Source organism: Magnolia sinica, chromosome 1 (genome assembly GCF_029962835.1).
Source record: "Magnolia sinica isolate HGM2019 chromosome 1, MsV1, whole genome shotgun sequence".
Taxonomy (NCBI): Eukaryota; Viridiplantae; Streptophyta; class Magnoliopsida; order Magnoliales; family Magnoliaceae; genus Magnolia; species Magnolia sinica.
The window spans coordinates 7399493-7424252 of NC_080573.1; the positions used below are offsets into that span (position 1 = coordinate 7399493).

Sequence of the window (24760 nt, forward strand, 5' to 3'; positions counted from 1 at the left end):
AAGCTCAAGCGGACCTCACCATAGAAAGTAGTGGGGATTGAACACCTACCATTGAAAACTTCTTGAGGGCTACTAAAGTTTTAGTTGAAGCTAATATTTGTGTTTTTCCTTCATTCAAATTTGCTTGATCTTATGAACAAATTGGATGGCTAATAAACATCACGGTGGACCCTAGAAAGATTTCAATGGTGGGCATCATTGTCCCCACTACTTTCTATGTTGTGCTATACATGAGCTTTGGATTTATCTCATTTTTTTGCCCATGCAATAAAATGAGGTTGTAAAATGAATGGACAGTATGGAATAACACATACATGTTATTTTCAATGGTTCCAAATGCTTATTGGTATAGCTATTCAATGGTCAACAAATTAACCACTAAATGCCACCATAACATAAACACACCATGGATTTATGTTTGTCTGAGATACCATGGGACAAACTCTGTCACATGCAATGATTATAATCTTGTTAATCCCATACCACCTAATCTCATCTAATATCACACGCCAAACACAAGGTAGAAAGCTTTGAATATTTTTGAACTATTTGGAAAACGGGATTAGGGAAAGCGGATTGCGTGTTGCTTCACACACAATCGAAATCCATTGTGTTTTGATGTCTCTAAGGTCCTCTTTGAGAGTGTGGATTTGGAACCCCTTAAATTCAAAACCCCCTCAATTTGAAATTCTACTATTGTGTTTGTGGATTTGGAATTAACTTTAATCCAAAAGTAGCTATGCATAGTATATTTACAGGGGTTTGAATTTAATTAATAAATTAATTTTAATATCTCTAACATCAAGTGTGTGTACAGACAGGGGTTTGTGCTAACAAGCTAACCTAGAAAAAAAAATAGTGAACGTATGTAATGTTTGACACAATGGTTGTAATAAGCCTGTTTAGTGTTCACTCCCCAAGTGCAGGGTTGTGATGTAGTAATAAACTCGGTGAGACCGAGGTCGAATCCCAAGGGACTGATACTTGTACGTTACCTAAAACTAAGTAGAAATAGAACTAGCCTAAGATGAAATCTAAATTGAATATAAATTGATGAATAATGGTGAGAGATTAATCTAAAACTTAAGAGAAATCAGAGATAGGAAACTAGAGATTCAGAGGATCCACTTATAGAGATCAGAGAGATCTTATGCCTGCATCAAAAACTCAACTGGACTTAGAGTCCATCTTCATCTAGTTGAAGGTGTAACCATGGAAATCAAGATTGAACCTCCTTTGATAAAGTTTTCAAGAGATGAAAGGTATATGAATTAGAATGGATTCTATCACCAAACAATGCCCAAGAGACAAAGTAAACAACAGAATTAAACTAATTACTAACCAATCAACAATGTATGAAGGTTAGGAAGGGTACCGTCATCCGACCATGCCCATGAGACGATGGTGAACAACAGGGCTTCCTGACGTCATGCACATAAAAGGAAATGAACATGTTCAAAGCTATCGCAGACCCATTGTAATTTCAGTCACAACAGAGCATTAAAAACTAAAAACATTCTCATTAATCAAACTATAATCAAAGTAGTTCAAATAATATAAATCAAAGTCATAAAATCCCTCCTATCACACTACAAGCTTCACCTCTTAGCCCTAGCTAAGAGGTTTAGCCTGTCATAGACATGCTAAAATCTCATAAAAAGGAAAATAAAAGAAAAAAGGAAGAACCAATGGAAGGAAGATAGCTCCACGCTGATGGCCGTCCACCCTCTCTCTCTCTCTTTCTTCCCACGTCCAAGCTCGCAAGGTGCCTCCACGGCTACCATGGATCATCTCCCCCCCTCTCTCATGTTTACAACCTCCTTTTATAGCTACTGGAAGGCTGGAGTCAGTGGCAGAGTCGCAGTAGGAAACAGAGTGCAACTTTTCACAGCCAAGTTTCAGTGTCTCTAAACTCACTACTTTCCTCGCTCAATTTTGAAAGAAACACCATCCCTTAGGACGTTTTTGAGTGCTCTACATGATGGACGGTTCAGATTTACCATATGATGAAAGATGTTGGGCCGCAACTGCCTAAAATTTCAGATTTTTGCGGATGTGCGAAAGCTTCCGCACCTCTTCGCTGTCGTGATCGGTGGGCCCCACAGAGGTATTTTCAGGGAAATCCACCCCGTCCATTGGATTTAGAATGAAATTTCAGTTAAGAATGGGTGATTTTGAACATCCATTGACGCGACCTAGAGAAGAAATCACCCCAAAAATCATTTTAATCGTCGCAGGATCGCCTGTTTGTGGCCTTTGTATTGTGCACATTTGCATGCATGGGTGTAAAATTTCAGCAAGGTTTTGTAGTATTTAAGGCTGTCACACGATGAACGGATCAGATTGGTCGGACAGGCCATGGGTGAGGCCCACTAGCGTCCGCAAAACAGACTCTTGCCGGTTGCGAAATAGGGACGCGGAAGCTTCCGCTGTGACGTTGGTGGGGCCTATTTTAGTGTTATTTTGACAAATCCAAGCCGCTTATTGAACTCCCCTTGAAAAATCAGTCAGGAAAGAGTATTTTTTGCTATACTTTGATGCGGCCCACGTAATCTTTAAAGCCACCGTCCGTTTTGTGTTTGAATGGTTATAATCACATCCTCTTTATTTCATCAAATATTGTCACCTACGCCTTGGTAACATGGGGCTTGGAAATATAATGGACGGTTTGATTGTCCACTGGGACAATGTGTGGGGCCCACTAGCGTCCGCAAAACGGACAACGTCCGTCCGTTACACGCTACAGGAAACGGAAGTTTCCTTTTTTGAGAAGAAGGTCGGGTCAACGCCTGCTGACCCGTCTCTTGATTCCGGTGCAGCGCGGGCGTGTGCACGCTCTATGCACACGCTGTATGTACATGATCTGCTGTGATGTTCTTGCCAAATCCAATCCATTCATTCAATTAGTATCTCTATTTAAGGCGTTGAGACTAAATTTGAGGCAGTTCTAGATATCAGGTAGGCCCAGAATCAACGGTTTATAGGCTGATCTGTCAGTTGGGGTACTACCATAGTGATCCGAGGGCTGAAATTTGATATGTGCGGTTAATTTATGGTCCTCAGGCCATGTATAAAGTTTCGAGCCGAATGGATGGTGGTAACCCCATGATCTTGCATTCTGAATGATTTTCGGGCCACTTGAGCTTCAGTTTCTCGATTTTCTCGGATCTCTGGCGTGTAATTCGATCGATCTTGGTCCCCTGAAGTTCGTCCCTTGCCTTGGGTGTCATCAGAGCGTTAAATCCATGGTTTAAGCACCCTTTTTCAGTTTATGCTCGTAAATACACTCTGCATCAAAAACACGATTAAATCGGGCCATTGAACGGTATCATGCTTGTAAATCCAGGCAATAATTGGGTCTGATATGCAATATTTGACCCTCAACACAACCCCCAACCAGCATTTTGCTAGTCCCGAGCAAAGTATGCGAAAGATAAGTTAAAAAATACAAGATAATTTCTATGTACTCGAGTGATATTTTGAAAAATAATCCAAATACGAGAATTCTAAGACTCATGAATGTTGGGCATTACTATCTCCTGGACTCGAGCACATAGTAAATTTCATGATCAAGTTCAAAGTATTAATCCATCAATTAGAAAAATTTTAAACATTGAGTTCCATGGGTATATAGTCTAGTCTCGACTTATCAACATTAAGATTCAATTCATTATTTCATGATATCATTGGTAACCACAAGAGCATTCAGGACACCCAAAACCTAAACTAAAACGTGCATCATCGATCATTCTTTTTCTTTCTTTTAGCCTTTGATTTTTCTATTAAAAGGAGCACCAAGGAGGGGAATCAAGTACTTACCTATAGGGAGTAAACCTATGGTGAAGACTGTACTCCCAACCCTTTTCACATATGTCCATGGGGAATTAAATCTACAGAGCAAACCTATGGTGAAGATTATTTGCCCAACCCTTTCCAAAGGCATCTGGTTTTTTTTTTCTTTTTTTTTCGCTAGGTATTTTCTTTTTCTTCAATTGATCATGACAGACAAATTTTCTAGGCTGGTTCCTTTCATATTTAATGATTACCAAGTCAATCCTTCGATATTGAACTGAAACCTTACTGTGTAAGCGGGATGTGACATGTGAAATCATGACTCAATCAATGTTTAAAACTTCTAATCATGAATTAACAATTCAGACTTAAATGTGAAATCTACTAGATAATTGAATCCAAGAGTCATAAATGACCAACATCACGCAGCTTGAGATTCTAAGTCAAAGATGCCCGTCAAAATCACCTCGAATTCATAAGAAATCCCAAAAAAAATTTAAAATTTTTCACAATTTTTGCTCAAAACTAAGAAAATACTGATTAGGTAACCTAATCTCCCACCCCCAACCTAAAATCTACATTGTCCTCAATGTAAACGATATGAGCATGCAATGCACATGAGACAACGAAAGTAAATGAAAAGTGATGGGAAGATAGTACCTGGATAACGAATCGAGAGACTTTCCAAAGATATCAGAGCAGGTTAGCATAAGAGAGAAACCAACAAAAGTAAACTATCCTAATACAACGTATCAAGCAAACTAACCTAACAGCATAAAGCCTTGTAAAACTACAAAGATAAAGCAAACTACCATAGTCCTATGAAAGCGAAAAACTACTCGATCATGTCGCAAGGTTCCTCTTCCGGCCCAGTATCGTGATAAGTTTCTCAATAAGTTTCTCAACAAGATCATCCAAAAGCTCTTTTTGCAATAGGCTTGGATGCCCTGAAGCTTGACTTTCCGAGAGAAACTTATGTACCTCGATAAAGAATTTCTGTTGATTAGCTTGAGGTATCCAAAGTATATATGATTCACCCGTGTCGAAAAAGTTGCAAAGTTAGTATCCCATGGTGAATCGGAGACTACAGTAGATCAAATTGAGAAAAATTTTCAGAAGTGGTGTAGTCTCAACACATTCAAAAGTTGACTCTTAGTCAATTTTCAGCTCCTCCTCCCCTAATGGTAAACATTCAGGATCTGTGGAAGAAGGGGCTTCAGAGTAAGGGTTCTCTCGGTCAGTGATGACTACCGAGATGTTGTCTTGCAAGGCATTCACTATGTCTCTTATCATGGGATCATTTGAATTTGCAAAGTGTGCCAAACAATCATCCAAAGAGTTGGGAAATTCAGTTGAGCGTGACTTATGTTCCACATTAAAGCTCGTGATGATCTGCCCAAGGAATCTATTGTCTTTAAAGGTAAACGGAGGTGTGCTCTCTTGCTCCAGCCCTACACAGATAGATTGAAAATCAATAGGGGAAGTATCGATGTGATTACTTTGTTCATTGAAACTACTCAATCGAGGCGTTGAATTGTCAAACGTGTATAGCTCAGATGGTGGCTTCAACTTAGTGGTTTCAATTTCCAAGGTCGTAGCGAGCAACTCGTCCTTCTCCCGAATCACATCATCATTTAATTCTGAGTAGTGGTTCAAACATGTTTCACAAGAGTTAAAAGGGTCGATTGTAAGGGGCTCATCCTCCACCTTAAAATCAGACATGTCAGGTGAGGGGAGTGGCTCATTATGACCGACCACTTCATGTACATCTTGATCATTGACCTGGACCAAACTTGAGATTGATTCTAGGGGACTCTAGGCTGTACATTCATGATCATCATCCCAATACACATCATCGTCTAATTCCATACAATACACACTTGGGATGGGGTCGCTCTCCTCACATTCTACACGTAAGTTCGGTTGAGGTTTGAAAAAACTAACCTCTACCTCATCATTGAGATCCTGTGTGTCATGTGAGGAAAGTGTGTCATCATCACTGTATTTGAAAGATACCCACGTATCTTGACCATTCCTTTGAACAGTCATCAAGATCAACTCATTGGGAAATTGAACCGTATGCTCATTAATGGAATCCAACTCCTCATTTGTAATTCCAGAGTTCTTCAAAAGCGAGTTAGGATCACTTTTCTCGCATTGTATTTCTGGAATGAATTGTGGCTGAGATAACCGAGCCTCCTCTATCTTATCAAGGCGCGAATTAAGCGCTTCCAACGATTTTCTCATTTCCGTGAGATAGGCCAGGCTACGCTGAGCTGAATCCTCTTGGATTGTTTCTGGTTGGATATCAATGGTAGGGTATCCAAGAGGATAATCATTATAACATATAGTTGGTTCATCTTCCAAATTTTGATGTTTCCCCTAGTAATAGTCATACTGATCATACATGGGAGGATATGATGGTTGATAATAATCCTCGTTTCCATAATTACGATCGTATACGACCCTATTAACCGATGGAACATAACGTTCTAGTCGGTTCTCAATGTCTGTTCTCGATGGAGAAAAATCTTGAGGTATACGTTGAATTCCACAACCCTCAGGTATTCACGAATATCTCTTATCCATCTTGGCATATGCACGTACCCACGCTTCCATGGTAGAACCCTAACTCTGAGTCTAATCCTAGAAGAAAGAAAAATCCTATAGCAATACAGAAAGTAAGAGGAGAAGTTAGAAAGATGTTACTAGACTAGAGATTCCTATATTAAGATCTTGTAAAAGAAAACAACAGAAATTAGTTTCTAAATCTAAAAATTCTAAAGTAATGTTAGTTTTTAAACAAAAAGTCTACAAGTAGAAAATTTCTAAAAATAATTTAGGAAACAAAATTAGTTTCTAAAAAGAAGACCCAGAATTACAAAGTTTCTAAAATAGAAAATCCAAACCTAAAATTAGAAAGTTTCTAAAAATAAAGGAAAGATGAGTTAGTTTCAATTAGAAAGAAATTCTAAAAAGGGAAATAACTAACCTCGTTTCTAAAAACAAAAGAGGGAAGTTTCTAAAAATAAACTATTTCCTAAAAATAGAAAAATACTAGAATTAGAAAATTTCTAAAACTCAAACCCTAATTCTAAAAGTAGAAAAAGTAGAGGAATTAGAAAGGGATTACCAACTTAGAAGTTTATGTCAAGATTCTACAAAACAGGAAAACAAGTTAGTTCTAGAAATCAAATAAAAATCTAAAACTAAAGTTAGTAAAATCCTAATCCCACTAATTAATTTCAAAGAATCGTAACCGTCAGTCCCCGGCAACGGCGCCAAAAACTTGTTCACTCCCCAAGTGCAGGGTTGTGATGTAGTAATAAACTCGGTGAGACCGAGGTCGAATCCCAAGGGACTGATACTTGTACGTTACCTGAAACTAAGTAGAAATAGAACTAGCCTAAGATGAAATCTAAATCGAATATAAAGTGATGAATAATGGTGAGAGATTAATCTAAAACTTAAGAGAAATCAGAGATAGGAAACTAGGGATTCAGAGGATCCACTTGTAGAGATCAGAGAGATCTTATGCCTGCATCAGAAACTCAACTGGACTTAGAGTCCACTTCATCCAGTTGAAGGTGTAATCATGGAAATCAAGATTGAACCTCCTTTGATATAGTTTTTAAGAGATGAAAGGTATATGAATTAGAATGGATTCTATCACCAAACCATGCCCAGGAGACAAAGTAAACAACAGAATTAAACTAATTACCAACCAATCAACAATGTATGAAGGTTAGGAAGGGTACCGTCATCCGACCATGCCCATGAGACGATGGTGAACAACAGGGCTTCCTGACGTCATGCACATAAAAGGAAAGGAACATGTTCAAAGCTATCGCAGACCTATTGTAATTTCAGTCACAACAGAGCATTAAAAACTAAAAACATTCTCATTAATCAAACTATAATCAAAGTAGTTCAAATAATATAAATCAAAGTCATAAAATCCCTCTTATCACACTACAAGCTTCACCTCTTAGCCCTAGCTAAGAGGTTTAGCCTGTCATAGACATGCTAAAATCTCATTAAAAGAAAAAGGGAAGAACCAATGGAAGGAAGATAGCTCAACGCTGATGGCCGTCCACCCTCTCTCTCTCTTTTTCTTCCCACGTCCAAGCTCGCAAGGTGCCTCCACGGCTGCCCTGGATCATCTCCCCCCCTCTCTCATGTTTACAACCTCCTTTTATAGCTGCTGGAAGGCTGGAGTCGGTGGCAGAGTCGCAGCAGGAAACGGAGTGCAACTTTTCGCAGCCAAGTTTCAGTGTCTCAAAACTCACTACTTTCCTTGCTCAATTTTGAAAGAAACACCGTCCCTTAGGACGTTTTTGAGTGCTCTATATGATGGACGGTTCAGATTTACCATATGATGAAAGATGGTGGGCCGCAACCGCCTAAAAATCTGGATTTTTGTGGATGTGCGAAAGCTTCCGCACCTCTTCATTGTCGTGATCGGTGGGCTGCACAGAGGTATTTTCAGGAAAATTCACCCCATCCATTGGATTCAGGATGAAATTTCAGTCAAGAATGAGTGATTTTGAATGTCCATTGACGCGGCCCAGAGAAGTAATCACCCTAAAAATCGTTTTGAACGTCGCAGGATCGCCTGTTTGTGGCCTCTGTATCGCGCACATTTGCACGCATGGGTGTAAAATTTCAGCAAGGTTTTGTAGTATTCAAGGCCGTCTACACGATGAACGGATCAGATTGGTCGGACAGGCCATGGGTGGGGCCCACTAGCGTCCGTAAAACGAACTCTCACCGGTTGCGAAATAGGGACGCGGAAGCTTCCGCTGTGACGTTGGTGGGGCCCATTTTAGTGTTATTTTGACAAATCCAAGCCGCTCATTGAACTCCCCTCAAAAAACTAGTCAGGAAAGAGTATTTTTTGCTATACTTTGATGCGGCCAACGTAATCTTTAAAGCCACCGTCCGTTTTGTGTTTGAATGGTTATAATCCCATCGTCTTTGTTTCATCAAATATTGTCACCTACGCCTTGGTAATATGGGGCTTGGAAATATAATGGACGGTTTGGATTGTCCACTGGGACAATGTGTGGGGCCCACTAGCATCCGCAAAACGGACAGCGTCCGTCTATTACATGTTACAGGAAACGGAAGTTTCCTTTTTTGAGAAGAAGGTTGGGTCAACGCCTGCTGACCCGTCTCTTGATTCCAGTGCGGCGCGGGCGTGTGCACGCTCCATGCACACACTGCATGTACATCATCTGCTGTGATGTTCTTACCAAATCCAATCCATTCATTCAATTAGTATCTCTATTTAAGGCGTTGAGACCAGATTTGAGGTAGTTCCAGATATCAGGTAGAACCAAAATCAACGGTTTATAGGCTGATCTGTCAGTTGGGGCACTTTCATAGTGATCCGAGAGCTAAAATTTGATATGTACGGTTAATTTATGATCCTCAGGCCATGTATAAAGTTTCGAACCGAATGGATGCTGGGAACCCCATGATCTTGCATTCTGAATGATTTTCGGGCCACTTGAGCTTCAGTTTCTCGATTTTCTCGGATCTCTGGCGTGTAATTCCATTGATCTTGGTCCCCTGGAGTCCGTCCCTTGCCTTGGGTGTCATTAGAGCGTTAAATCCATGGTTTAAGCACCCTTTTTCAGTTCATGCTCGTAAATACACTCTACATCACAAACACGATTAAATCAGGCCATTGAACGGTATCATGCTTGTAAATCCAGGCAATAATTGGGTCTGATATGCAATATTTGACCCTCAACATTTAGATATATACTTTGCCCAAAAATGATGAAATTCCAAAGTCTCGGATGGACCACAAGCACAAGATCACATCCAAGTGACTAACCAATGATTTTTAACCGTTGATTTACATGGACAATGTTTGGGCGGCGTTTATCATCATATTAAAGTAATTATATTGATGCAATTAATAATCTAATTGTTTTCGGCTATCATCCGTGGGCCATGTGCCCAATAGATTAATAGTCTAGTGACACACATGTTACACATGCAACTATTAGAAGGATTTTAGATATAATCCAAGCTTTTACTGTGGATTTGAAACCCCAACTTACTTTACCTTGACAAACACACCAAGGGATTTGAAATTGCCAAACGTCTTCTCAGTTTTATGGGCCCACCATGACATCTTTATCCATTTTTTAAGATATTTTTAGGGTGTTATACCAAAAAATTAGGCAAATGCACCACTACACAAAAAGCAATGGGAATTGAAAGTATACCATTGAAAACTCGTTGGGGCCATAAAAGTTTTGGATCAAGCTGATATTTATTTTTTCCCTTCATCCAGGTCTGTGTGACCTTATGAACAGTTTGGATAGAAAATAAACATCATGGTGGGCCCTAGGAAGGTTTCAACGGTTAGCATCATTGTCCCCGATACTTTATGTGGTGTAGTCGACTTGAGGTTTGGATCCGTCTTACTTCTGGGCTCATGCCCTAAAACGTTCTCCCCAAGTGATGGATGGTTTGGATATAACAAATACATTAGGTGGGGCTCACAGAACTTGGTGACGTCAACACTTCACCAAGGCTGCACAATCCATTTCTCGGATTAGGTGGGATGGAAGGTTAAATTTCATGCCGCATTTGGAAAGCAGAGGAATGATTAGATTAGTCTAGGTATCATATCATCCACTCCCAACGGAATTTCCGGTAGATTTCGAAATCCATTACATTGTGAGCCTCATGTTCATGCATGCATTTTATCTAGGTTGTCCACCCACATGCTCCGTTTACTCCTAACAATTTAGTTGCATATGCATATGCAAACTTCTGTGGCCTCCAAAGAGTTTTGGATGGTAAATGTTCAATTCACATAATTTTTTATGTCATTTTCTAGTCGAGCTTTGGATATGCTTAAATTGTAGGGTCATGTGAAAATTTTATACACGGCATTGATATGACATATGCATCATGGTGGGCCCACAGAGTTTACTCAATTTACTCAATTATAGCATACGAAGTTACTCAATAGGCAATCCCATCTGCGTCTAAGTCAGCATAAACACAAGCATTCCACACAAGGTGTGCCATAAGGGCTGTTACGTACCGATAACGGTGGCAACCATTACGCATCGTAGAGCTATTTAGGTTTTTTTTTTTTTTTTTTTGTATTAATTATTTAAGAGAAGAATAAGAAGAAATAAAATGACCGCAATAACCCGTATGGTAATGGCAACAGTGGTAGTTGTTATGCCCACCGCTACCATTAGAGATTAACCATGATTCCACAGGTATTTGTAAATCTTTTCACTCTCTTCCGGTGGCAATTGTAGAGCATTTATCGAACACCCTACTAGCAATGATGCTGATAATTGTCTTTAAAAATAAACACAAACAGTTGCGGGAGTTTTCCCAGGGTTGAAATCTTAGAGAATATAAAAATAGATTCTTTAAGCTATGCATTTTAACATATACTTGTCCACATACTATTTTTTTGAGCGGGCGGTTGGGAACCACTGCCATAAACAATTTCCACCTTCAACATTCTAAAACCTGATAGAGTATGCAGTTTCATCTCATCTGTATGGTCACCTCAGTTCAATGTTAGAGATGGTTACACCATTGATAGAACATGGTTTGTCACCTTCTGATAGTTGATTTGAATCAATGACTACTCTCCCCACAAAAAATCCGAGCTGCATGGGTAGGGATAGTGCCATTGAGTCACTTTTCAGCATAACAACTACAGATGACATGGTGGGCCAGCTCGCCGCAACTTCTTGAACACACAATCTATTCTTTTGAACGGGCGGTTGCGAACCACTGCCGAAGACATTGCCACCTTAATCATGTTGAAACTCAATAGAGCATCCAGTTTGATCCCATTTGTGTTGTCACCTCGGTTCAATGTTAGAGATGGTAACTCCATTGGTAGAACATGGTTTGACACCTCCTGATAGTTGATTCGAATCAATGACAGCTCTTCCCACAAAAAATCCGGGCTGTGTGGCTTGGGGTAGTGTCATTGGGTCACTTTTCAGCATAACAACTACAGATGACATGGTGGGCCGGTTCGCCGCATTTTCTTGAACGCACAATAGCCCAATATGGACGCATCTCAGCACATCTTCAGTGGGACATGCCTCTGTGATCAATGGATCGATCAATTCCAAGAACTTTCCTTCACACCATAGTCTCCATGCCTGTAATTTTACATTTCACGGAATACCAATTAAAATAGCTTAACAGCAAAACAACTACTAGAATAGATTAATAGAGTTCAGGCTGGCAATGGGCCAAGCTAGATTTCAGGCTAGGCCTATCCTGGCCATTCCATTTATAGCTGTTACACAGAAGGCAAAGCCTTTTTGCCTTCTTAGGAAGCTCACTGAGATTGGGTCTGTATTTCATATCTAATTATAAAAATGGGCCATCTGAGGCCTGCGCCACCTGACCCACCTGAGCACAAACTCAGTTCATTCTGCAAAGAATTAGAAGCCAAGAAAAGGGAAACCTACGTAAGTGAGGAGGCTCTGGGCATCTCCGGGGAAATGTTGATCAGTGTTCTTTTTCCCGCTTACAATCTCTAGCAGTAAGACGCCAAAGCTAAACACATCAGACTTCACTGAAAACAATCCTGCCATTGCATACTCAGGAGCCATGTATCCACTGTATTCCATCAAAGTAGCACAACAGAATTAGAAGTCTAACATGTATGCGTGCGCATCAATCCTTTTATTATCTCTTCCTTATAACCTAATGTGAATATACTTAAACAAGAAAAAAAATAGAAAGAAATTCCATTTTCTGGCCATGAAAAGAAAGGAAATATTTTCACTAAGTTCCAACGACTCTTTTAGTACTCCCTTGACTTTGGTTTCCTCCAAAAATCCTCGCCATGCCAAAATCTGAAATTTTTGGATTCATTTCATGATCTAACGGAGCATTGCTTGCTTTTAAGTCTCTATGTATGATTCTGAAGCGAGAGTCCTCGTGAAGCTAAAGAAGGCCCCATGCAATTCCACCAACAATTCGAAGGCGTTTTTCCCAGTTGAGTTGAGCATACTTGTTTGGATCTGGCAGGTAAGATGATAAAATAAGGCGTTTGTACGCGCTTAGTGATAATAAGGGTTACTTTTATATGGCCCCCATTTGTTTTGGATTACTATAAATACCTACCCTTAGTTCCAAAGATTCACTACAGATTCCCCAGGCAAGGAAACGCCATATGTTAGCAGTATTATCTTTTAGATGTGTGAGCCACCATAGCGTTTGTATGCGATCCAACTTCAGCGTGGTTGCTACACGAAAAATAAGGCTAATGCGATCACTAGTTGGACTACCATGTGAATTTGAAGGTTTTCAGGTGCTTTTCATTATTTAACATAATCTTTCATAAATCCAATTGAATGGTGGAGTGACACTGCTGGACAGGTTAGATGAAATTTATTCCTAATAGTGGACGCCACTGCCACGCATCTCAAACAGAGGAGAGGTGTTTGTAGTAATCCAAAACAGAGCAGAGATAAGTATAAGCACCATATAACAGATGGCATATAACTGTAGTACAGTTGTAAATGATGTTTGAATAACTGGCCTACTCCCCAATGCCCTGGCCGTGTCCAGGTCCTACCTAATAGGAGTGAGAAGTCACAGGGGCTTGGGCCAGATACATCTAAAAGATTCAAATGATCAAAATTTGAAATGGTCTAAACTAAAATTTGTTTATTTATTTATTTATTTATTATTATTTTTATTATTATTATTATTATTATTATTATTATTATTATTATTATTTGTTTGCATTCTCCATCCACGATCATGTTCAGCATCTTCATCATCCATTGGTGATGAGTCCCTGGCATAAATGGCTTGGATCATTGAAACATGACCCTAATTCCAACGCATTGAATGGGAGTTGCTAGTGCCCTCAAATTAACCACTCATTACATATAATGGTGGCCCACTTGATGATTGGATTGGGCAATTCACCACAGGCAGCAGCCCTAGATTTCAAGCCCCGGCCCATAGCCCGCCTACAAATAGATAGATAGAGAGAGAGAGAGAGAGAGAGAGAGAGAGAGAGAGAGATCCAGACCAAAGAGAAAGACATCAAGGCTGGTGTTGGGTAAGTTTTCGTAGATGAGCAGCTTCTCCACTCCGTCAATGCGGCAAAACAGAAGCCTCACAAGATTTCTATGTTGAAGTTTTGCAATCAATCTAACTTCATTCTTCAACTCCTCCAGGCCTTGTCCAGAGCTTCTTGAAAGCCTTCCTTGCCATCAGGTAACAAGCCCTGTTCGAATTTTCATGTAATAATTCCTCGTTAAAGATGTTAGACTGTCCACCAATGATGGTATTAACCAGTCCTTCCAAGTTAGGTTGAAATTTTTATTACCTTGTAAACAGGGCCAAATCCACCTTGTCCAAGTTTATTTGCCTCCGAAAAGTTATTGGTGGCAAGTTGTATGGTTGCCAAATCAATCCATGGCAATTCATGACTGTCTACCTGACTTTCTCTATCTATCTGTGCATGTGTGCCATTTGGAGGGCCCAAATCATCCAACAAAGCTCCTTGCCAATGTCCCTGCATTGCTGGAAACAACAGCAACTATCATTGCAAGGTTGATTGTGAAAAGACTGTTCTTCTATTATAAGAAGTAGGAAATGCGATCCTTTGATACCAGTATTCCTAGTATTTCTATAATTAGATCTTTTTAGTACAAAGAAAAAAAGAAAATCTTTTTAATAATCCTGGATACCATCATCCCCATGGTTATAGATAACTGCCAGGAATCTAATTAGTCCCTGTTCGTTAGACGCCTAAAAAATGAGTTGATCTCATTTTAGCTAACAGTAATTATGTATTAGAGATCTTGATTTCTAATGCATAATTACTGTTATGATGAAATCATTATGCATTAGAGATCAAGATCTTTAATACATAATTATTGTTAATTAAAATGAGATTAAATCATATTTAAGTGTCTACCAAATAAGGCCTAAGAATTTTCAGGATTTTGTGATTCTCGGGTAGAAGTTTACCTCTTTGTGGTCTCTTCCTGCCCCATTTACAGTAGTATAAGCATGAACCCAAGATGGCCACCCCTATAAATGCTGTCACGCTGGCGAGGATAGCAGTTTTCGTTGCTTTCCTATCGTCCCCTGTTTTAACAGTGAATTCTTTCCATTTCAGTAGCAATTCTACCACCAGTCAGCTCTGCATATCAACATACACTTTCAAGTTTTCCTAGAAAACCGTTCATAAGACATAAAATCTAACCACTCCCTATGAAATACTATGCCAACTCTAACATCATCCGAAAAACATAAACACGAAGGAATGAACTCCTGCTCAACCATACAGGCCTTAAAAGTCAAAATCATCTCAAAGAACCTCAACTTCCAAGTATTTTTCCCTTCAAATCTGTAAGATTTTAAATCTTTTTTTAAGATCTCGAGCTTTATGGGATGCCAAATGGTTTGGTTGTTTTTATGATGTGATGATGTGATTATGATAATGGTGATAGTGATGGTTCATTTGAGAGCATGGAAATGAATTTCTGGATTTGGAATCTTGTATTTGAAGTTCTATTTGGTAACTTGGATTTTCATAATTCTGAATTTTAATTAGTGCCTTTGAGTTCTATTTGGTAACCCGTGTAGATAACTCCTGATTTTCCGGCACAACAGCTCGGGATAAGGTTGACTGAAGATTGCAGACAGGTGAAGCAGTCGGTTGCCAATAACTCACTAGCGCAGTGTGCTAGTCCGTATATATTCTGAGAGCTGGTAACCTGGATCTCTCCAGTGGCGTATACGGAAGGACTGGAAGCAACAGCAGCTGTGAGATTCGATATCAATGTCAGCAATTGCTTGTTTAAAGCTATCGGGTCTGTTACGTTCGTTACATTTCGAAGCGTATACTCGATTCCATTTGTAATCTGGGAGCTCAAGTTCCGTTCTGAATAACGCAGGAGACAGTCGTTGTTACGAATGACTGAATCCGTTTGATTTGGGCAGTAATGCTTCATTTCCTTTTTTACTTCGCCTATGCAACTCGTGCAACTTTCACGTGTATAAGGTAAGAAGCATATGACGAGACCGTAGACCCGGTCGGGTTCATCGCCTGACGTCGAATTGTATGAGTGTTGGGCAGTACGATTGAGAGGCAGAGTAAGGAGGAGGTTATTGATATTCTCGTCAAATCGGCTTCCTGAAGTGTAATTCCGAGAGTTCACACAGAAGCTGATGATGGGATCCTGAGCGCTGATTGACGATATGAAGAGGAATAGCAGGAAAGTAAATTGGAGTAAATTGATGTCTTCTGATAGAAGAAGATGACGCGTCATTTCTGTAACTAAAAAGACGAATCCCTTAGTTTCTAACCTGGGATTCGTTATAAGAGAGAAAAACAAGGGATATTTCGGACATCCCCACCGACAGTAACACCTATCTCTTCTAGACCATTTGGATTCGCAGCCATTGAATGTGGCCTAGGTGGCGGCCCTGTTTCCGGATGCTCTGGCACTGGCTGGTGGGATCTTGATGATGTTTTGCTGGTCTGTGGTTATGGTGTGGCCTGGTTTCCAGAAAATTTTCTATTGGGTTAGCAGGGGCAAGGTCAGATCATATGGAAGGATCACGGTCAGATCAATAATGAATCAGATTCCAACAGGACAGATGCGACCATGACCCAGTCGATCCAGTCTGTATGAAGCTGGCGCTTGAGGGTGGAAAAGATCACGGCCTTGGAGGCATACAATCGATATCGGAAACCTATGTCCCATCCAAAGGGGCCGGACGTCCTTCGACGGTGTAGCAGATCGGTCGCCCACCACTCATCTACCGGAGGACGATCCTCAAGAGAACGCGTCTTCAAACCCACCATAATTTCAGTTTGTTTGTTGGAAACCTACCATAGGATTGCTCTCACCAGGACCTCTATCAAATTTTTGGTAAGTATGGAAAGGTTCAGGACATTTACATCCCTCTTCATTCATCAACCAATATTCCAAGGGATTCGCATTTGTGCGATTTCTCTATGAACAAGATGCAAAAAACGCCGTGGATGTCTTAGATGGAAGGAGGATTGACGGAAGGCGAGTGAAGGTGAAGTGGGCAAACCCTCGATCTCAAAAACCCTCTATCCCTAGGGCAAAATAGAGTAATCCCACAACCCTCTCGAAAACCCCAAATCTTCATCCCGATTCATCATCGAAATCCTATGCAGCAGCAGTAGCCAGCTCAACACAGGAGAATATCAATCAGGGGAATCATCATACGACAAGAAAGGGTTACTATAATCGGAATCAACAAAGTGATGAATACACCACTACTGCAGACCAAGCGGCGGTAAAAAGAAAGAAGCAGGAGCTGAAGCTAGGGCTGATCGGGTGGATGTCCAGATATGTCTCGGTCCTCCATCTAATCCAAACGATCAGTGCCTCTAAATTCGTCTCCTCTTGCGTAGATGTGGTACGTCTGTCCTCTTTTACTTTCCTTATCAAACTGAAGTCTGTTGTTGACCTGGAGCTGTTCTCTGCTGATGAGGAGCTTCAAAAGAAGATGGGTCTAGTTGAAATTAACCCCATGGTCGCCAAAGGCAACAGGAGGTGGCGGGGGAACATAGATCCGGATCTTCGGAATCTCGGCCATGCATGGTTCGAATCAGTCCTACTGGATCTGGGGAACTATTTTGGAAAGGTACTGATGATCGACTCTACCATTAGGTTCGGCTTATTTCAAGTTTTCGCCAGAATTAAAGTTCATTTCCGCCCGGGTGTGGACCTGCACAAAGTCCTGAGATTGGTAGTTGAGGGGAGACAATACCCAATCCATGCCGAATTGGAAACTGAAAGATAGAAGACAAGAAGGAAATCAAAACTGATATAGCCCCACCTCCTCATAGGAAATACTGCAGCACAAATCGTTTCAAGACCCAAAATAGAGCCACTAGGGGCGCTACCACGGGTCCTAAGGCCGAGAATTCTGCGGAACCAATCCAAGGCTCATTAGCTGTTTGTGGAAATGCGGCTATGACAACGAGCTCAGACGAAAATGTTCCTCTTCTTACTGATGGGCGCGAGCAGCTGAATTCACCCGTTCCTACTCCAGATTCGAGGGAGGTAACTTTGGCAAATCTCAATACAGATAGACAGGCTCTGACAATCTTGGACGACATCCAACCAATAGAGGCTCAGCCCTAGGAGGACACTCTCCAAGACAATGATCTGATCTCCCCATACAACCGTCAGTATCCCGATCCTGATCAATTGTTGCTAGGATACCAATCTGTTGAATATGTTAATTCAATAAAGGAGCATAATCGCTTCCAGGGACTGTTCACAAACAGAATATCATGCAAGGATGGTGATGTAACTCAGAGGCGCAGTAAATCACTGGTATATTTTCGAAAGAAGACCAATAGGGGAAACACCCGGGCCAGATCAATAGGACACTCTCCTTCAAGATTCTCGAAGATGGACAAGGATCCAGACTTATGGTCCCACACTACTTCCTACAGATCAGATGAATATCCCTCCCCTGCTACTCTGCGGACCCCCTGTCCTGTGAGCAAAGATAGAGCCCTTAGCAACAGAGGTATAGTAGTGGACCTCTCCCCTTATTTCTCACAATCAGGGGACGACTGGGAAAACATCACAGCAAACAAAGGGTCGAAGACTGAATACATTACAAGCCCGCGCTCAACCCTGGATCATCAAAATTCGGACCAGTTACTGGACGAGTCGGACCAACAGATAGCAAATCATGTTCCCCCCATCCCTTGTAGCTGAACTTCACCTAATCAGAAGCCGCAGGCATAGAAAAGAGGTGGCAGAAGGGCCCCTAAAAATCCCCTGAGCGCAGTTTCAAGGGACGTCTGGTTATCCAGATTGAGGTGTCTACAGAGGAGGACCGAGGAAAGCAAGGTAGCCAATGACAAATAACATACTGCTGTGGAATGCTCGAGGTGTTGGTAATAAGCCAACTATCATGACTTTACAGGGACTTATCAAGACCCACAACCGTTGGATCGTGGCAATATTTGAACCTATGATAAGGGATTCTAGGCGCATTGCAATCGGCCTCTGCTTTGGTTTCCATTATTCCTACTCTAATGCAGAAGTGGGGGGGTAAGATTTGGGTATTCTTCAAATTACAGTCCCATGTCACTACTATTTCCGCCTCAAATCAAATGATCTCTTTAACGCTGAGTCTACAGCACTCCAGCAGCCCGATCATGCTCTCAGTGGTTTATGCGAGCTGTTCAAGGATCCATCGCAGAAGCCTTTGGGAAGAAGTTGCCACACTATCCGGATCCATTCAAGGCCCATGGGCATTGGGTGGTGATTTCAACGCCATCATTGACTCATCGGAAAGGCGCAGCAGAAGAAGGTTTGACAGTGGAAGCTCTCGCAAATTTGTGAAAGCCATCAACAATGCAGGTCTTCTCGACGCTGGTTTTTTGGGCAACAAATTCACTTGGTCTAATAACCATGTAGGCACGGTTCAGGTTTGGGCAAGACTGGACCGCGTGCTAATCAATGCAGCTTGGAGCAACTCCTTCCCCTCTCTTCAGGTATGCCACCTCCCTCGTCATAACTCCAACTATGCTCCACTGTTAATTGTTTTCCCCAGACAGTAGTTTTCTGGCCCAAAACCATTTCGCTTCCAGTGGATGTGGTTCCTCCATGATGCTTTTCTGCCCAAGGTCAAGGCAGCCTGGTCATCAACTGAAGACTCCCATCCCATGATCAACATCCTCTCCAAACTGAAGGCAGTTAAAACCCAATTGAAGTGCTGGAACCAAGGCAAATTCGGTAACATTTTTGCGGCAGTCAAAGAAGCAGATCAGAGGTTATCATCCTTGGAGGAGAAACTTCAGCAAGAAGAGGGTCCGGTTTTGGAGTTTGACCCCCTTCAGCGACAACTCCAGGATGCTAGAACCTCCCTATCCTGTTTGGAACTGATGGAGGAAACTTTCTGGAAACAGAAAGCCAGGAACAACTGGTGAGGAGGGCAATAGGAACACCGGTTTCTTCAATGCGTCAGCAACTGAGAGGGCTAAGAAAGCCGTTATGGGAGATATGCGGAACACTCAAATCTAAGTCAAATTTATCCTGTAGTTTAGTAAATAATAGATTAAGACAATAAACTTATTAAGAAAATAACTTAACCGTAAATGAACTTTTATAAAATAAATTTTAATTTACTAAAATTTACCTGAAGGCGCTGACGAATGAGCTGCCGCACATCATCTGTCACGTCTCCCCAACGGGGGGTGGTGGGGGATTAAAGATCGGCATAAGACATTGACCTCCGACGTAAACAACATGGCATTGTTCCCAACAGGTCTAATGCAGTCCTGTGGGAACTCTACTGTCACCCTACCCTCACGCATAAGTCGCTCTAAAAGCAACCCGTGCGTGGGTCCACGTCTTTGTCGGCTGGTCGACAACGCTGTTGCAAAAGAAATATGTAAGTCTAAACATAAACAGAAATCATTAAAAGAAATATACGTCTAGACTTACATGTAGTGCCCGGTGTATGCGCGACTGAGGGATCAGACGCCTGTAATGCAACATGTGGCAGCGATGCTGGCTCCGTCGCATCACGGGTAGAAGGGGTAAATCCAGTGTGCGAACGACGTACTCTCCCACCTGGTGCCATCACTAAATAAGTGCAAGCTACGAACTTATAAATTTAAACAATGTCAATACAAGTGGAATATACTAAAACATTATGTTTTCACTTAGTTGCAGCTTTTAGCGATGAAAGTTTTCGTCACTAAAAGTCTATTCCATGATTTTTAGCTATGAAAAGTTGCGTAGCTAAAAGTAATCTATTCGATTATTTGAAAAATTGTTTGCAGCCTTTAGCAACGAAACTTTTCGTCGCTAAAAATCCCATCCATAATTTTTAGCTATGAAAATTTTCGTAGCAAAAAGTAATCCATTCGAATGTTTTAAAAAATTGTTTGCAGCTTTTAGCGACGAAACTTTTCGTCGCTAAACGTCTGTTCCATGATTTTTAGCTACGAAACTTTTTGTAGCTAAAAGTAATCAATTTGATTTTTTTGAGAAATTGTTTGCAGCCTTTAGCGATGAAAATTTTCGTCACTGAAAATCTTATCCACGATATTTAGCTATGAAAAGTTTCGTAGCTAAAAGTAATTCATTCGATTTTTTGAAAAATCGTTTGCACCCTTTCGCGATGAAAATTTTCGTTGCTAAAAGTCTCATCCACGATTTCTAGCTACGAAAATTTTCATAGCTAAAAGTAATCCATTGGTTTTTATGAAAAATTTCTTTGCAGCCTTTAGCGACGAAAATTTTCGTCGCCAAAAGTCTCATCTTTGATTTTTAGCTGCGAAAATTTTTGTCGCTAAAAATCTCGTCGCTAAAAGTACACTTTTGGCAATGAAAATTTATTTCGTCGCTAAAAGTGACTTTTAGCAACGAAAATGTGTTTCGTCGCTAAAACTTTCATCGCTAAAAACCCTCTTTCTTGTAGTGACCTAGCTCGACGAGCATGCTCCTTATCCCACACATGTGATTCTTTGCCCCGGTAGCTGTTAAGGGTCGAATATTTCATATCAGACCCCGATTACTGCCTGATTTTACGTACACGATAATGCCTAATATTATAATTTAACCGTGTTTTTGTTGCAGGATGTAATAAGGAGCTTTGATTGAAAAGAGAGCTTAAAGCATGGATTTAATGCTCCGATGACACTAAAGGCAAGGGACAGACTCCAGGGAACCAAGATCGATGGAATTACATGCCAGGGATTCGCGAAAATCGAGAAACTGAAGCTCAAGCGGCCTGAAAGTCAGCCAGAATGCAAGATCACGGGGTTTCCATTATCTGTTCGGCTCAAAACTTCGTACATGGCTTGAGGACCAAAAACTAACCGTACACGTCAAATTTTAGCCATTGGATCCTCATGAAAGTGACGAAACTGATAGATCAGTCCATAAAACCCTGATTTGGGGCCCACCCGCTGTCCAGTTACTCTTTAACTTCGATCCCCACGGTTCAAATGAAATAGGGAACAAGATGGATGGTGTGGATTTCTCATATACATCGATGCAAGACCCAGTTACATGGTGCATGTGCACAGCACACATGCACTGGACGTGCACCAGTTGGGCAGCCTGGTCAAAACCAGGCTGACCCGACCCGCCTCCTGCATCAAGACAGCGGACGGACGCCGTCCGTCCGTTCTTCGCTAATGGGCCCCATCCATCGTATATTTCTAAAATCAGAGCAGTCCATATGCTCCGCAGGGTGGCCAAAACCTTCGCCTAGCTGTCCTTTTAGTCCCATGCACACACACACACTGTAACGCCCCAAACTCTTCGATGCTCGAGCGTCGAAAAGTCCTCGAGCGTTACAAAGAAGAGTAGCCCGACCTATGCATGTGTACAATACAAATCTCACCATTCTTACCTAACACCTACACCGGGACATGAATCTAACCACCGGAAGTGACGCCCATTCATAAAACCCTTAAACTAGCAATAAGTACAATAACACTGTTGATATAGACCCGTGATCACATGATTACCACGATCCTTTTGGCATGAAACCTTGTATAAAGCCTAAGTATTATAAATCAACCGTACATTTAATGTTTCAACCATCAGATCATTGTACAAGTGGGCCATATAGAGATCATCCTTTAAACACCACTTTGGGGCCCACCTGATCCTTGGATGTGTTTCAAACTTTGGCTGGACCCCTCAAGTTAGATGGAAGAACGAATGGACAGAATAGATTTTCCAAAAACATTATGATAGGCCCCACCTTGATCAGTGTGCACTCCCAGCACAACCCCACTCGCAGTGTGCCGGATCCATAGCTCAATCAATGCAGGGCAGACCCGTGCTTTCCACGCTGAGAGGAAGAATCCTCTCTCCAGCGGGCTCTCTGCTATGAGACTCTCGAACAGGGGCTTACGGACCTCTTAGATGGGCCACCATCTTCATCCCCATGTCTGATCCGGACCGTCCATTGGACCCCAAATGGACCACCTAATCAAGTCTAGAAGGAGAAATTTGCAAAGATGCAGCGAGGACGACTTTCACCCATTCAAGCGTAGGGTAAACGGTGACCTGAGAAATCTTGCAAACCACCACCGATCTGATCTGTGATGGAACCTGATAGATCAAAACAGCATGGGAAAACCAATGGAAGGATCGGATTTCCTAGACTGCTTTGATCGTGGGCCCACCAGCTATCGCAGACTTGTGATTCCCGCAGAAGGTGCGAATGTGGAAACAGCGGATGCATCTTGAAGCACCGCAGACCGTTGGATGATCAAGGTCCGGATCGTGGCCATGATCCGAACCATCTAGACGCCAAAACCCTGAGATTCGACCGCTTCCCCGCTGGCAAAAGTAATCAAAAGGGACACAGTGGGCCGCACGCAGCTTCTGATCATCCCGGTGAGGAAATAGGATGCGCAAATAGGGCGTCCGACTCTCGGTTGGAAACCACCCTGCATGAGAAATCTCTAGAAAACCAATCCCTATAAATACCTACTTCCGTCCGACTTGAGAGGGAAAAGGAAGGAAGGAAGAAAAAGGAGAGAGGAAGAGAGAGAGAAAGAGAGGCCAATCGTCTACTCGCTCCACAGCAACTCCACCTTTCCAGCCACATCCGATCTGACTAGGGGGTTTCGGAAACAGATTCAGGAGGTAGGGAATCCATGCATCTGTTTCTTTTTTTTTCTTTTCTTCCCATTCTTCCCAAATCCTGCATTCAATGGGTAAGATGCATCAATGCTTTACCCGACCCAAACCGAGGTAACTCGGTGAAACGAGTCAACTCAGCAAAACTGATTTGTTAGATGGCATGACCAAAGTTTGAGCCTAAAACAGAAATCCCCTTAACCTAGGAATCTAATTTAACCTTGATCAGGTGTAGTAGGACAAGACCGTGTGAACGAGCATTTAAATTTGGTAACAGTCAAACATACAAACAAAGGTGAGGGTTCTCATCCTTTAGGCTTACAGTAATTTAAGTTGATAATTGTATTTTGTCTTTTCATGTCTTCATGAATTTGATCTTGCCTTTGCATGTATTTGAGCTTTTACATATCGCTGTGAATCTTCTATACTATTATATGATTCACATCAATTATTAGCCTCTTTCATACCTTTCATGATATGAATTATCTGGTATTTCATGTTTACATGTTCTCTGGGAATTATTCTATCAATTGATTTGTTTTATATTAGTGGGCCTTTGGGGATTATAACCTGATGTCTAATACCAGTGATTTCACTGAATTTATGTAAGGTCACCGATGCGAGCCTTGCCCTGCCTTACCCTTTTATTGAGTTGACCATCGTCACTCTTCTCTTGTTATGTTGGCCATTGCCACTTTTGCTGAGATGACCATTGCCATTCTTCTCTTTATTATATTGGCCTTGTATCGTCTATCTTTAAAGGCATGGGCAGGTGTCTTGTCATACCGGAACCTCCATGATTCAGTTTATATTCTTTATGATCTATTTTTATAAGTGCAAGTAATGTAAAATGTCATGACTAGTGATTCAGCTATCTTATCATGGACGTAATGCATTACGGGTAGCGGCCCTCTTGGTCGGCACGTAATTCCGTGGGTTGGCTGGCGTGGTGCACAAATCGATGTATGTAAATCAGTATATGTGTTACATCAACTTCTTGGGATTGGATGTCGCGAATAGTCGCTCCATGAACATATCGTGTTACGTAAAACCCCCAACCGCGTGTTGTGTTGCCTTGAGATGTTCGCATAAATCCACGTTAGTGTTGGCCATGTCGGCGAATATCCGTAGTTATGGGATGCGGGTCGAGCCGGGTGTCCTATGAATTATACTTCACATCATGATGATCACTATGCATGAGGCGCAGCACATATTGCACCTCTGGTAGGCAGATTGCGCATGCTAACATCTCATGTATTAGTGGAGTATCAGAATCATTACTTTAATTCTTATGAATCTCTTGA

At 41.4% G+C, this 24760-nt stretch overlaps 2 protein-coding genes across 3 annotated transcripts; both read right to left on the bottom strand.

Annotated features, from left to right (window-relative positions):
- Window positions 1–481: 481 nt before the first annotated feature.
- LOC131238321 (cysteine-rich receptor-like protein kinase 6) lies at window positions 482–12804 on the bottom strand. 2 transcript variants are annotated; one of them, XM_058236195.1, is made up of 4 exons: window positions 12596–12804; window positions 12276–12426; window positions 11617–11960; window positions 482–634 (listed from the first exon to the last, which is right to left on the bottom strand). In XM_058236195.1, the coding sequence occupies exons 1-3, from the start codon at window positions 12682–12684 to the stop codon at window positions 11652–11654; spliced, it is 549 nt and encodes a 182-aa protein (XP_058092178.1). In that variant the 5' UTR covers window positions 12685–12804; the 3' UTR covers window positions 482–634; window positions 11617–11651. The 2 variants fall into 2 exon arrangements, with proteins under 2 accessions (XP_058092178.1, XP_058092177.1); XM_058236194.1 differs by lacking the exon at window positions 482–634 and having other exon boundaries at window positions 11176–11960.
- A 2579-nt stretch (window positions 12805–15383) lies between these two features.
- On the bottom strand, window positions 15384–15791 carry LOC131226172 (cysteine-rich repeat secretory protein 38-like). Its single transcript, XM_058221942.1, has one exon. It carries the CDS (start codon window positions 15789–15791, stop codon window positions 15384–15386), a length of 408 nt encoding a protein of 135 aa, XP_058077925.1.
- Between the last annotated feature and the right edge of the window lie 8969 nt (window positions 15792–24760).

Bases quoted from the DNA above. Each gene is read 5' to 3' on its own strand.
- LOC131238321 (XM_058236195.1), bottom strand. From the start codon at position 12,684: ATGAATCCAAAAATTTCAGATTTTGGCATGGCGAGGATTTTTGGAGGA. The intron at 12,427-12,595 runs GTGAAAATATTT...GATGGAATACAG, and splicing joins AAAAGAGTCGTTGGAACTTA to TGGATACATGGCTCCTGAGT. The intron at 11,961-12,275 runs GTAGGTTTCCCT...GTAAAATTACAG, and splicing joins CCCAGAGCCTCCTCACTTAC to GCATGGAGACTATGGTGTGA.
- LOC131226172 (XM_058221942.1), bottom strand. From the start codon at position 15,791: ATGAAGCATTACTGCCCAAATCAAACGGATTCAGTCATTCGTAACAAC.